This window comes from Leptonychotes weddellii, chromosome 5 (assembly GCF_054177405.1).
Source record: "Leptonychotes weddellii isolate Sample4059 chromosome 5, ASM5417740v2, whole genome shotgun sequence".
Lineage (NCBI taxonomy): Eukaryota > Metazoa > Chordata > Mammalia > Carnivora > Phocidae > Leptonychotes > Leptonychotes weddellii.
In genome coordinates this window covers 50,991,480-51,006,518 of record NC_138373.1, presented here as the reverse complement: position 1 = coordinate 51,006,518, position 15,039 = coordinate 50,991,480, and the positions used below count along the sequence as shown (strand labels likewise).

General features: G+C 40.3%; 1 protein-coding gene across 8 annotated transcripts in view; it reads right to left on the bottom strand.

The window, feature by feature from the left end:
• Nucleotides 1-15,039, bottom strand: part of CACNB2 (calcium voltage-gated channel auxiliary subunit beta 2) — a 363,494-nt gene that overhangs the window by 185,076 nt on the left and 163,379 nt on the right. Inside the window, exon 1 of one of the 8 annotated variants that reach the window (XM_006736344.3) lies at nt 294-1,319. The exons of the other annotated variants lie outside the window; for them this stretch is intronic. Within the exon in view, the coding sequence (XP_006736407.1) occupies nt 294-344 (51 nt within the window). The 5' untranslated portion in view covers nt 345-1,319. Of the gene's footprint in view, nt 1-293; nt 1,320-15,039 lie in introns of those variants that run through there. 8 annotated transcript variants of the gene reach the window in all.

Here is a 15,039-nt window from a genome sequence, read left to right as displayed (position 1 = left end):
GAGAAAGCATTTCCATTTTCCAGCATCTCCCAGGCTCTTTCTCTCCCACAAGCTACTACACTGATCTCAATTACATACAATTTAAAAACCAGAGTTAAAGTTTTTCTTGCTTAAACCCCTCCGGAACATTTACATAATCACATTGCAAATGACATTTCTGGCAAGATAAGCAAAACTTTTAAAAAGTGAAGCAACGAACCTGATTGAGCTTGAGCTCGCTAACAATAAAGGACATTCCTGTTTTCTTTAAACCACACCTTGCATCTGGCCTGCCTCCCTGCCCGAGTGCTTACCCCAGGAATGATGTACTTAGTCTGAGGAGACATGAGGCGTCTGTCAAGCATGCCAGCCCCGTTCCAAGTGGACCCAGCTCTCCAGGGAGCAAGAATGTGCTTCACAGGGGCAAGAATTCAATAAAAAAGCTCAAGGCAGCCAAGTCTTGCTTTGCTGACCGGCATATCAACTGCTCTCCTTTTCCTTGCTGGCTTGAGGTGTGCGTCCTTAGCCAGCCAGTGTGACTTTCTAAAGTTCTTCAGATTGTAACAGTTCTCTCTGTTCTGGAATCACTTAGGCATCGCAGACAAGCTCATCAGTCAATTAACAAACGCAAGTGGGAGGGTCTTTTTCTCCTTCCAATTACGTCAGCTGGCTTGCAAGAGCAAAGCCTGCAAACTTGTGAAAGCAACTAACATTTCATCAATGTCAGATGCGAGCCTCCCGGCAACACTGGCAACATCGGTGCTTAAGGATACTTTCTTTACTATAGAACAACAGATTGCACAACTGGACGAGTTGTCCAGGTTCAAGAAAACTACTAGACTGTGAAAAAAGTCTGGAACACAAGCGAGAATGTTCTTGTGCTTACATCCGATGAAGAAGTATTTCCTCCTTTGCATACAAGAAAGTGATATCTTTCTTTTGTGGTCACCTTTCACATTCTCCTTGTGCATGAAAAATACAATTTTTTTTTTCACACAGCCAAATAAATACCACTTGGATAAATTTAATTTTATTTCAACTGAAAACATCTTTTCACCCAAAGACGACTTTTAAAAAATGGAACAATAACCACTATACTCTAAGAACATGTTTGCAAAGCATGTAACAAAGGATTACTATCCAGAAGAGAGAAAGAGCTCCTAAAAGCCAATAAATAAAAGACCCACAATATAAAAGAATAAGGAGAAGAAAAATGAATAAATAAACCACAGAAGAGAAAAACCCAAGTGGCCAAGAAACATGAAAAATGCTTGACTTCACTGCTGGTCGGAAATACAAATGAAAATCACAATTTACCATTTCACACCCATTAGGGTAGAAACATTTAAGGTATTTGAAATACCAGATCGTGGTGAGGACATCAAGCAGGGGCTGTTGGCACAGCCTAACCAGCTACCCATCATGCATAAACTACAAGCTAAGAATGTGTTTTACATTTTAAAATGGCTGAAAAAAAAATCCAAAGAAGACTGTATTTTGTGACACACGAAAATTAGATGAAATCCAAATTTCAGCGTCCCCAAGCAAAGGTTTACGAGAACACGGTCATGTTCGTTCATTTATGTAAGGTTGATGGTTGCTGTTGCGTAACAGGAGCAGAGTTGGGGAGTTATGAGAGAGACCGTGTAGCTTACCAAGCCCTAAATATTTCTGGTCCGGTCCTTCCCAGAAAAGGTTTGCTAACCCCTGATGCAGAGCAACCAGACTCTCAGATGTTGTTGGTGGGAGTATAAATTGGTACAGCCAAGTTTGGGATTTTGTGAAAGGTGAAGGCAGGGAAGTTGTTAATGATCATGCCTTTGCTGGCCATTCTTTCCCTCACACAACCACACGGAACTGTAGGAACAGAATGTCCCTAGCAACATTGGGGATTTTAGTAAAAACCTGGTAACAAATTCAATGTGTAGCAACAGGAATGTGGATAAACAAGGTTTGAGACACTACAGCAAGGGGAGTAAAGGGTTTATAAGTAACTACATGGATTAAATCCCCACAAACATGTCCACAGAGAAAAGCAAGTTGTAGGACCTTTATACCTTAAGAACCTAGGATACAATTTGTAAAAAGTTTTGACAATGTGCAAAAATACTATATGCTTTCTATAGGTAGTGAAAGTATAGAAATAAATATGAAAAAGTACTAAATGCAGGAGAGTGGTTACATCTTGAAAGGAGTACATCTGGAAGAATTACTGGAGAATGGGGCAACTCTATTACTGATATTTTATTTCTTTTTTTTTTTTTAAAGATTTTACTTATTTATTTGACAGAAAGATAGAGCACACAAGCAGGAAGAGAGGCAGGAAGAGGGAGAGAGAGAAGCAGGGAGCCTGATGCAGGACTCGATCCCAGGACCCTTGGATCATGACCTGAGCTGACGGCAGACGCGTAACTGACTGAGCCACCTAGGCTCCCCAGTGATCTTTTATTTCTTAAACTAGAAATTGGCCACTATATTATTTTCTATGTATTTTTTGTAACTCTGAAAAATTCATAATAAATACATTATTTATTCATAATAAAGAAATAATTTTAGGATTAGAAAAAAGAATGGAAAGAATGAATCAAAAATGCCAAATCATTATATAGACATAAAAATGTTTATAGGACACTTTCATTACATAACACAATACATACGATATATGAGAGTAAGTAAAAGAAAAAGAGTAGCTTACCAATTTTTTTTCTCATAATAGTGACTCCACTGTTAAAAATATTTAGAGAAAAACTTATAAGGAAACATGAATTCTATTTATAGTGGCTGCATCTGGGTAGTGGGTTGAAGGTAGGTTTTTTTTTTTTTCTCTCCTTTTAAACAATTTAGTATTTTGGGGTGCCTGGGTGGCTCAGTCGGTTAAGCATCCAAGTCTTGATTTCAGCTCAGATCATGATCTTAGGGTCCTGAGATCAATCCCTGCATCAGGCTCTGCACTCAGCAGGGAGTTTGCTTAAGATTGTCTCTCTCTCTCCCTCTGCCCCTCCCCTGGCTTGTGCACACACACACTCTCTCCCTCTCTCTCTCAAATAAATAAATAAATAAAAGATAAAAAATTTAGTATTTTTCAAACTTTTTATAATAGGTTTATATTATTTTTTCGACCCTCCCAAAAGTTTTAAGTGTCTAACTGGCAACCAAGGATTATCCAATTTTCTAGGGAAATTAGAAACCTTTGTTTAACTCATTATTTACTTCAGATTAGGATATTTTATATATTTGTGAGGGTAGATATTAATTTGTAGAAAGCTGATAGAAATGCCAATGAATTTGACCAGTAGAAACAAATTCGTCTAGTAAAAATGCTAATGATTTCCATCTTGTATAAAAGATAACCCCCCCTGCCAATGGACTGTATTATTGCCTGGTACAGCAGTAACCAGTTCTGTATCTAATTTAACAGTCTTAGCCCTGTATCTTCCTTTCAATGACTATAAATACTTAGGTCTCTCCCATAATCTTTTAAACTGGTTTTACCATCCTTCCAGTTTCCTCAATAAATTAAAAAAAAAATATTTGACACATATTCATTGTACATTTATCTGCAATAAACATTCTGAAATTTTTGAAAAATTACGCTTGGATATCAGCCTTCAATGTTTCTGACAATGACATATGTGATTGCTAGCTTTCCAAGTCTAGCCCATATTAGTATATAATGCCACTAAAATATACTTCCAATAGAAAAATGTCAGTCACTAATGTTGATTTCAGGTAAGCAAAAAACAACTGGGGTTTGAAAAGGAGGAGGAGGACGGAAATTCTGGAAGCCAATTTCAATGCCTTTCCAAGCTCCTATAGTTTCTTTAATACTAAACAAGAGTATGTCCCTGTTACAGGAATAGCATTTTTTTCACACATTAAATAGGATTTTTTCTTCCTTTCAAATGGAACTGAGGGATATTTTCTTGAGGACTCTGGGAAGACAAAGAGAAACAGAGAAGAAGAGAGGTGATGTAAGAGATACAGGTATCAGGAACAAATAGACTATTGAAAGTATAATCAGGAAGGTGATAATAGAACTACATGCAGGATTTTAGATCAGTTTATCATGCCAGATACCAGAAGAAATGACAAATCCAAGATAATTTGGTCACTGTCCAGTGTTAAGCGGGTACGAAAGGGAAAGCGACCTTAATTTAGGTGGGTAAGTCAATATCCAGTAGTGATTTTTTTTCAAAGATTTTATTTATTTATTTGATGGGGGGGAGGGGGAGAGGGAGAGAATCTTAAGCAGATCACGCACTGAGTGTGGAGCCCAATGCAGGGCTTGATCCCACAACCCCAAGATCATGACCTGAGCCGAAACCAAGAGTCGGATGCTCAACCGACTGAGCCATCCAGGTGCCCCTCCAGTAGTGATTTTTTGGTTTTTCATATGTTTGGCAAATTTTCAAGTTAAGTGTTTGTAATTTAGAGAATGTCTAAAATACACACAGTATAGATAAAAATATTAAAAATGACATTTTCTGTTTTTTTCTAGGTATAAAATAATTTCCCTGGTTTTATAAAGCATTTTCATTGTTAAGTACTGGAAAACTAAAAAAAAAAAAAAAAACCAGAACAAAAGAAAACAAATAGCAACAATTATCCTTGCCATCCCTCAGGTTCCTAATCTATGAAAAGGGGAGAAGACTTCAAAAGAGAATTGTCAGGATTATATGAAACATCTAATACTCATCTGGCACATCAGAGATGACAAATAAATGTTAGTTTTCTTTGTTATAACTAGGTGGTTCTCAGCTGGGAATGATTTTGCCCCTAGGGGACATTTAGCAATGTCGAGGGACAGTTTTGATTGCCACACTGGGACGGGTGGGTGGTTTACTGGCATCTAGTGAGTAGAAGCCAAGGACGCTGCTAAACATCCTATAATGCACAGGCCAGTCTCCCACAACAAATAATTTTCCAGCTCAATATGTCAATAGTGCTGAGGTTGAGAAATCTGATATAAATGTGCCCTTTATATCAATGCTATCAACGTGAAGCACTTTAAATTATCACCCAGGTTGCCTCAATGTGGGATAGAGAGGGTTGGAGAGGCAAAGGACGGGGACAGGGGAAGCCGAGCTCTGTGAATCGGGAACATTTCAGAGGCAGCCCCTGGGAGCTCAGCCACATGCCTGGTTATGCTATGATTTTCTACCGAGAAACCAGTAATCTAATCTAATCTTATCTAGACCACGGGCTACCTTGGTGTCAGATTTCGGATGGAAGGACCAGAGGTTTCTGCAGTCCCTACTGGCATTCACACCACTCACTAATCCTTTGCTTTAGCTTGTTTCCAATTCCCTTCTACCAACACCCCCAAGCACCCCTAAATTGTCTTTGCTAAACTGTGAAAAAGGCTTCATGAAATTGACATTAGAACTAGAGAACTCCGGGAGTGCTACTTTTATAACTAAAGAAGCATGCTCACCAATCTGCCAAGAGAAGGGTTCTCTGTATTGCTACATTTGTATTCAGAATTGTTATTATCTGTCTACATAAACAGAAGGCAGGGAGGAGAGCTTCAATAGTCCTGAATCCTCAATTGGAGGCAACAGTCCCATTTGTCGTTTTAAACTTAACACAGCAGCAGACCTTTCTGGATGGGGGGGGGGGGGGGGGGGTGGCGGCCAGAGTATAAATATGTTATGTTGCCAAGAGACAAAAAACAAAACAAAACAAAAAAGGCAAAATTTTGGAGATCACGTATTTCGAGTGGCCACTCTAGACTTCAAAGGCCAGACTGTTTATCTAACCGGCAAGGATTGTGAAAAAAGAAACTCCCTTGATCACACCCCAGTGTAGACCTCCTGCCATCAACAGTGTCGTCTTTGCTTACAAAAGGCCACACGATATGTGTACAAATATGGATAATCATGGCGTGCATTAGCCAGACAGTGAATCATAACAGAAAACAAAATTCTTAACGTGTGTGTACACTCTAAACCTCCCATGTGTTTTTCGTAAGTAACAGCCAAGCACATTGTTTTTCTCAAGAAATAAAAATAGGAAACAATTCCAAATGCCATAGAGAAAACAAACAAACAAAAAACCCAAAATGAAAATAGTCACATTTATAATTGAATTTTCTTTCTGCCTGATATTGTTGTCACTAAGTTTATTTATCTTTTTATTTCATGTGACAACAAATTCCAACAAATTTCTACTGGTTATTGATTCAGAGGAACATGAGAAAGAACAAAGCAATTTTTCCCCACATCTGTACTGTTTGACCCAAATGGTCGTGCTGTTCAATTTCTTCCCTCACGTTTTATTCCCGTAAATAGCCTGTTATCAATCGTGGCCCTAATTCATCTAGCTGCAGAGGAGGGGAGAATCTTCATTTAAATCAGAGCCACTCCAATAAAGAAAGCTCCCCTCTTTTTATTTCAAAAAAATCTAGCAGTGGATGGAATTCAGCTACGTTCTTGTCCTTTGTCCCTCCTTGATAAAAGAGCTGCTCCCCCCTTTTTTTAATATATTATGCACTTTACCATTAGTTAAGAACTTACTTTGGCCAAACAACTTTCTTTCTGAGACAATGTACTAATTTCAAACATATCATAACTGACCAACTACAAGAGCTGAAAGGAACTCTCTTCTCCACCGTTTGTTTTCCCTCACTATTGGCTAAGATAGACTTGAAAATATCCTTGAGTACTGTTATTAATAAACAGCCACAGTAATTTTAATCTACATCAAAACTGCTACTTCAGACTATTCTAGGACAAATAAAAGGAGGAGAGGGTGCTTTGGGGGCTCCTTTGACCTTTTTATTCCCCCATAGATCTCTTCTACTGTAAATTTGACCCCAAGGGCACCTGGGTGGCTCAGTCGTTAAGCGTCTGCCTTCGGCTCAGGTCATGATCCCAGGGTCCTGGGATTTAGTCCCGTATCAGGCACCCTGCTCCGCGGGAAGCCTGCTTCTCCCTCTCCCACTGCCCCCTGCTTGTGTTTCCTCTCTCGCTGTGTGTCTCTCTGTCAAATAAATAAATAAAATCTTTAAAAAATAAAAAATAAAAAAATAAAAATAAAAATAAATAAATAAATAAATTTGACCCCAAAAGGCATAGTTCATAATTTTTTTGGTACCTGCAACCTGCATTTAACATAATAAAACTCTCCTTATCATTAAATGTCTTTCCAGAGTGATCTATAGGATAAACTGCTGGTGACTTTCTATAGTCACTGAATGAACCTATGTAATTCAATGTGTTGTGTTTAAAGTTTCAATATTTCCCTTTAAAACAATTGCCACTGAATTATGCAATATGAGGTGTGTGCTGGGGATTAAGGAGGTTATCTCAAGTGCTGGGTTTGCACTGTGTTTTTGAGATACCCTGACCCCAAACATACACACACCCTATTTCTTTTTTTTTTTTTAAAGATTTATTTATTTATTTATTTGAGAGAGAGAGAATGAGAGAGAGAGAGCACAAGAGGGAAGAGGGCAGAGGGAGAAGCAGACTCCCTGCAGAGCAGGGAGCCTGATGCAGGACTCGATCCCGGGACTCCAGGATCATGACCTGAGCTGAAGGCAGTCGCTTAACCAACTGAGCCACCCAGGCGCCCGAGGAAATGAGTTTTTATTTTATTTCATTTTTTTATTTTTTTAAAGATTTTATTTATTTATTTGAGAGAGAGAATGAGAGACAGAGAGCATGAGAGAGAGGAGGGTCAGAGGGAGAAGCAGACTCCCCGCCGAGCAGGGAGCCCGACGCGGGACTTGATCCCGGGACTCCAGGATCATGACCTGAGCCGAAGGCAGTCGCTTAACCAACTGAGCCACCCAGGCGCCCTACACCCCATTTCTTAATCCTCTTCTCCCAGCCCTGCTCTATTCTGCCATCTTAAGGGCTTTCCACCTGAAATTTTCACTTCTCACCTGAGTTGAGGGAGTAATTATCCCCTACTCCTGGATTCCCTACCCTCAGTTTCTGTGAGGCGGACCTAAATATTCGAGGTCTTTGAGTTCCAGGCTCTTGCATGTAGCGCCAACAAGACACCTCCCCATGAACTTCCAATAGGATTCTCAACATACTTGCCTCCAGAGGAACTACTTATTCTTCCCCCACCCAACACCCCAGTCCTGCACACTGTAGTGAACAGCACCACTGTTCTCCTGGCGCCAGGCCAAAAACTCACTGGCAAGTCCTGTCCACTCGAGCCAAACTTTGTCACCTCTCTTATGACCTGCTTGGCAATAGCCCCTAACTCACTTCATGGTTACTGTCCCATCTCCACAGATAGCCAAAGTTGTCCCTTCTTTTTAAAGATTTTATTCATTTACTTATGAGAGAGAGTGAGAGAGAGTGAGTAGGGGGGAGGAGCAGAGGGAGAGGGACAAGTAGACTCTGCGCTGAGCAGGGACCCTGATGCGGGGCTTGATCCGACAACCCTGAGATCATGACCCGAGCCCAAATCAAGAGTTGGATGCTTAACCGACTGAGCCACCCAGGCGCCCCCAAAGTTGTCTTTTTTTTTTTTTTAAAGATTTATTTATTTATTTGAGAGAGCGAGAATGAGAGAGAGAGAGTACATGAGAGGGGGGAGGGTCAGAGGGAGAAGCAGGCTCCTCGCCGAGCAGGGAGCCCAATGCGGGACTCGATCCAGGGACTCCAGGATCATGACCTGAGCCAAAGGCAGTTGCTCAACCAACTGAGCCACCCAGGCGCCCAAAGTTGTCTTTTTTAAAGCATGAATTCGTTTTGATCACTCTGCTGCTTAAAATCTTCTAATGGTTTCTCAGTGCAGCTGAAATAAGCACAGAGTGCAGGGCTGGTGAGAACTGGCTCCTGGCCACATTTCTGACCTCACCTCCCCTCATGCTGCCCGTTGGCGCCACAGCGGAAGACACAGTGGCCTTCCTGATGTCCCCAGACTGCACCACATGCATTCCAGTGTCAGGGATCTGCATTTGCTCTTCTATCCAGTTGGAATGCTTTCCCCAGAGACACACACATGGCTGCCTCCTTCTTGCATCATTCAGGTAAACTCCTCTCCTCAGAGCAGCCCTGATCTCTGGGACCAAGGTGGAACTACTCTCTGTCACAGGACCCTGTTTGATTTTCTCTACAGCTTATAGCAATCATTGAAGGTACCCAAGGTATTGATTTCTAGATCATATTTGCCTCTCCATTAGAATGAGTATAGAACATCTGGCTTGTCCACCATGCTAGTTTCAGCTTTATTATGGTCACCATGAACATGCTCTCTTTCTGCTTTTGGAAGAGGATGGTCTAGTCTACTATCTAGTACAATCTGAAAGTACATTCAATAAAGTGGAAAGGACACTAGACTCAGAGGTAGTAGAATGGAGTGAGTTCCAACTCTGCTGCCATTAACTAACTGGTTAAGTGACTTGATATGCCTGAAGCCTCAGAAGCTTCCAATGTAAAGAGAGGTTGTTCAACTGGTCACTCCAAAGAGAGACTAATGACTTAGTCTAGTCCTACCACTAACAGTCCTAAAATTGCTATTCTGTTAAACACGCTGGAGGAAAGAGACTTTATACAATAGTCTCAATTAGTTAGAGCTTCCAGTTATAATCTCTAGGAGATTCAAAACTAATTTAGGTAAAAAAAAAAATTGGCCAAAATAATTTGGCACTTGCTTGGTTAATCAAATTTTCACCCAATTCTTACTCAAACTAAACCTTGATGACATAGTGAGTCCTAGAAGGAGCATATCTGATATCTCGCTGCATTTGCAAGTTGATCATATAATACAGACCTAAATAAAGTCTGCCAAACATTGTAAGTATTAAATAGTGAATATGATTTTTAGGACTTATTTGTCTAATCTTTAAGATTCCAGCTTTAGTCAGGTGTAATTGACATAGAAAATTGTAGGATATTTAAAGTGAGCATCGTGCTGGTTTGATATATACATGTACATTGTGAAAAGCTCGCTCCCATCTAGTTAATTAACATATTGATCATCTCGCGTGGTATCTTTTTGTAGTGAGTGCGGGAACACCTCGTGTTGTCCATTGTAGTCATCATGTTATACCTGAGATCGTCAGAGCTTACTCATCCTATAGCTAAAAGTCTGGACCCTTTTATCATCTTCTCCCTATTTCTCCCCACCACCTAGCCCCAGCATCCATTTTCCTAATCTACAATGAGCTTCTAAGTTTTAAAAACATGAATTTATAAATTCAGTACAACAGAATAAAATTAAGTAGATAAAGAAAATAGATTAAAAAATAGATCTAGGGGAAACAATGAATTAGGGATACAGAAAAGCATACAGGACTGCTAAAAATAAGATCATGAGCTCAAAAGGAATGGCTCTTACCATATGATTTAATTTTACCAATTCCTCTGATGAAGTAGTGAAATGAGTTGATTTTTCTAGATGTAAATTTAGTGTAAATCACAAAAATGTAGACGTTTACTCCCTAATTTTTACTACATACACAGACCCATCTTTAAAGCTTATATCTCCCCCACACACTATTTTTATTATGGGATGATTTAGGAGTACCAACTCTAAGAAAAAAATATATTCCCAACCACATTCTTAAAACAATGGTGGCAGGTTTCATCATTTGCTTTTATGAGAAAAACTTGAGACTCTTGCTCTTATTTTTTGAGGAATTTTGGACTATATTACGAGTGGGACCCTTATTCATGTTTTAAAATGAGATTAACAACTTCTTAGTGCTTTATTTGGGAGGACCTTTTTCCTGAGCGTTTATGATTCTTTTTTGTAGTACTTTTTCCTGAGCGTTTATGATTCTTTTTTGTAGTACAATTGTGCATCTACATCAATAGCGTTTATTCCTACCTGGCCCAGAATACACACATTCAGTCTGAGTTCATCATGTACCACAACTGAGTGAAGAAAGGATAAGGGAAACAGGCATAAAAATAAAATTCTCACAAGTGAAGGACAGAGCGTGAAGGAGAAAAGTGGGAAATACATCTACAGATCTGTACTCCTAACTACTTTCACCGCGTACATTCCTCAGGTTGGCAGTTCTCGAAGTGTGGACTGAGGACCCAGAGACCATTTCAGAAGATCTTTGAGGTCAAAATGATTCTCTGAGTATCAGATGAAAAACTGGAGATATCCCAAAAATAAACATGAAGTTTTAAAATTGTCTCCTTATTCTCTACCTATCCGATGAAATCATACACTACAAATTTCCAAATGAGCCCTGCACCCACCCTTATAGTGGTTGATTCCTTTCATTGAGCCCCAAATATATGTCAGTGTAAGTAGTCTCTTCAGGATAAATGTCTTGCTTTTCTGTACTGGTCTCTGATGGTGACAGAATGTGCTGTCTGTTTCAGAGGTCCCCGCCTTTGATGATGAACACTACGATCTGATAAGCAGAACTCCCTAATGTATGTGTAGATCGACTATATAAGTGCATCTTAAGGGGCACCTGGGTGACTCAGTCGGTTAAGCGTCTGACTTTGGCTCTGGTCATGATCCCAGGGTCCTGGGATCAAGCCCCATGTCAGGCGCCCTGCTTCTCCCTCTGCCCTTCCCCCTGCTCGTGCTCTCACTTGCGCTGCTCTCTCTCTCTCTCAAATGAATACATAAAAAAATCTTTGAAAAAATAAGTGCACCTTAAGTATAAAGATACTTAAGTATTATGTGGTTAATGTGTGAATTATGATGCACACAATACATAAGTGGTTAAATTGGGCAAACACCACCGCTTGCTTGAAACCAGTGGTTCTCAGCTTTGTTGCAAAGTGGAACTCCTGGGGAGCTTTAAGTTCTACCGATGCCTGAATCCTACCCCCCGAGATTCTGACTTAATTGGTCTGAGATGCAGCTTGGGCATGTGGAGTTTTAAAAGCTCCCTAGATGATTCTAATGTGCAGCCAAGATAGAAAACCATTGCATTACAGCTGTGTAAATTCTCCTCTTCTCTCTGCAGGTTTCATCATTGTTCTCTGTTCAGTCTTTGTGCCTTGAATTCTTGTAGCTCTCGAATTCATACCCTGAAACCTAGCCCTTGATGTTACCATGATACACCCTGTCTCCCGGTGTCTTGGATCCTTCCAGAGAACTGGTGACAGGGTCTAATCACTCCACAGGCAGCTCTTTTTCATATCCAGTCCTAACTTTCTATCTGCTACGAGCATTTGGCACTTCTGACCTGTCCTCAATTAGCATTCTGCCTTCAGCCAGGCCTTTGACACAAGTTCCCTTGGTCCCAAAGTCTGAAACCAGCCCTGTTGGTCCCCACTCAGTCCCAGCTCCAGAAGCCCTAGCGTGCTGAACCCTGGCCATTCATGAGAGGAAGTTAGTTAGATACAATCTTAAACTTCTGCCCTTAACAGAGCACAGGCATGAATGTGGTCATTAAAAACACTGCTGGTGCAATTTAGTATTTCCAGATGTGCATATTTCCACAAGATAGTATTTAAGTATATCTGATATTTTTGGAGGCTAAAGAAATGAATCAAAAGAGAATTATGTTGTTTTTATTATGAACGTGTAATGAATACACTTACAAAAAAAGTATGTTCTTCATATAATAGGCATGTTCTTTTGTGGTCACTTGTCTTGGACCCTGAAATCCGCAGGTGCTTTGGAATAACATAAGAACATATTTCAAGGTTTTATCTGAAACAAAATGAACAAATCATGAATGTTCTGGAATATCATTTTTTAATATCATGGAAGCTGGACTTATTAGTCTTCAAGGAAGGGTTGTCCAAGGAAATGCTTTTAAAAATCATTACTTTCTACTTGCTGAACTAATGTGGAGCATTAATAAAAATTGGAAGCATATCTCATGGTTAGAGGCATAAGCTGCCATATTCCAAAGAAAAATGAGGATATCTTAAAGAAGAACCTCCTCCAAGTGAGCTGTGCTTATTAAGATCAAATGGGATCTTGTTTATTTTCAATTTTTAATGTAATACAGTCAGAGGGCACAAGAGTACTGATGGAGTCTGAGGAAGGAGGAGCTGCATGTCTTCCTTCATCTGCTCCTTTTGCCTGGACTGAATCTTCTGCTCTTGGCTTTTCTTGCATAAACTACCAAGAAAGAGCATAGCTGGGTCAACATCAAATTGCAGTTTGGATAATCAAGACACACAGCAGAGTCACCTTGGAACATGATTGTGAATTCAAAGCTCTGTTTCCTCTGGGGAAGGGCTTTACATGACTAATTACTTATTTTGGATTTCCATACTTAACTCAAGGTGGCTATGATGAGAGGATCATGTTTCATTCATTCCTAAACTAACCATTCGATCCATTTTTTCTTTTCCTCTACTGATTTTTTTTTCCTTTCCATTTCAATATACTAGGCTCAGGTTACTTGTAGTTGCTCCTATCTTCTGTTATTCATTTATTTTGAAAATAGAAGGCGGAAGAGACTAGCACAGGAGTTAGGACAGTAGGAATCAGCATCCCAAAGAACTAGACGGGGGTCTTGACTCTTCTGCTTAATAGCTGTGTGATCTAGGGCAAGTGATTTTCCTCCACAGGCCCCAGGTTTTGCAACTAACAGTGCAGACCCTCTAGACTAGCCACATAATTTGTAGGGTGCAGTGCAAGATGGAAATGTGGTGCCCTTTGCCCAAGATTTTTTTTTTTTAAAGATTTTATTTATTTATTTGAGAGAGAGAGAATGAGAGAGAGCACATGAGAACGGGGAGGGTCAGAGGGAGAAGCAGACTCCCTGCCGAGCAGGGAGCCCGATGCGGGACTCGATCCAGGGACTCCAGGATCATGACCTGAGCCAAAGGCAGTCGCTTAACCAACTGAGCCACCCAGGCGCCCTTTGCCCAAGATTATTAAGAATTTCAAGATGCCACTGGCAGAACATTAACCCAAAGTTAGGGCCCTTCTACGCACAGGTCACTATATCCCTGTGACTATGTCACAGGTCACCATGCCTGGAAAGACTGACTGTACATCTTCCATGAGGCTAGTGTCAGGAACACATGAGACAACATACGTAAAATGCTAAGCCCAGTGTCTGGCACACATAAGTTTCCAATAAATATAAACCACTTTTTAAGTATTATTTCCATTGCTCTGAATGCTACATTACTCACTTCCCAATTGGTTTATTTCTCCTGGAAATTTCTGGATCACTACCACCCATTCATTGTCTGTGACGGCAGTGATAGCAAAATCTCTGCTGTGGGATGGACCCCTCTCCCCACCTCGGACTCCCTGGGCTGACTTCCAGCCACATTTTAAGACCCAATTCAAGGGGCGCCTGGGTGGCTCAGTCGTTAAGCGTCTGCCTTCGGCTCGGGTCATGATCCCAGAGTCCTGGGATCGAGCCCCGCATCGGGCTCCCTGCTCAGCGGGAGGCCTGCTTCTCCCTCTCCCACTCCCCCTGCTTGTGTTCCCTCTCTTGCTGTCTCTCTCTCTATCAAATAAATAAATAAAATCTTAAAAAAAAAAAAAAAGACCCAATTCAAGCTTCTCTTCCTTTCAGAAGCCTTCCCTGATCTTCTCAGGCTGAGAGGCTCCCTTCATTATCCATTCATTGCATATTCCTCTGTCATAGCCCCAATCACTCTGTAAATGCAAATAGTTACCTAACATCCCTCTCTTCCCTAAAGTCTGTAGCACCTCATGAGCAAAAATTGTGTGCACTCCTCTTAGTATCACTGTGGTCTAACACACAGATGGTGCCTAATAAATACTTGGTGCATGAATAAATGAATGACCTATTAAATCTCCATAAGCTAAAAGTATTAGCCAAGATTCACTTGACTCCCTTGCCATTACCTTCACTCTTACGCTCAGTGAGATGTTTAAAATAGGATTTTTCCCTATCTTTGTATATGGTATATTGTATATTCCTTACATTGTACCATTGTTATCTGTCGTATATCAGCCAGGCTGTTAACGGCTACAAATGACTTTAAGATAGAGATAACTAGGTTTTTATTTTCTCATTTTGATACAATCAAAGACCTGTTATCATATTGTAACGCCTTAAAACATGCCTGAAAGAAACTCACTACTATTATTTCTGAATAGGAAAATAAAAGGGTAGGAAAATCTATTAGCAACATGTAGCTCCTAGCTTTCTCCTTCTTAGTTCAGTATAGTTACTAA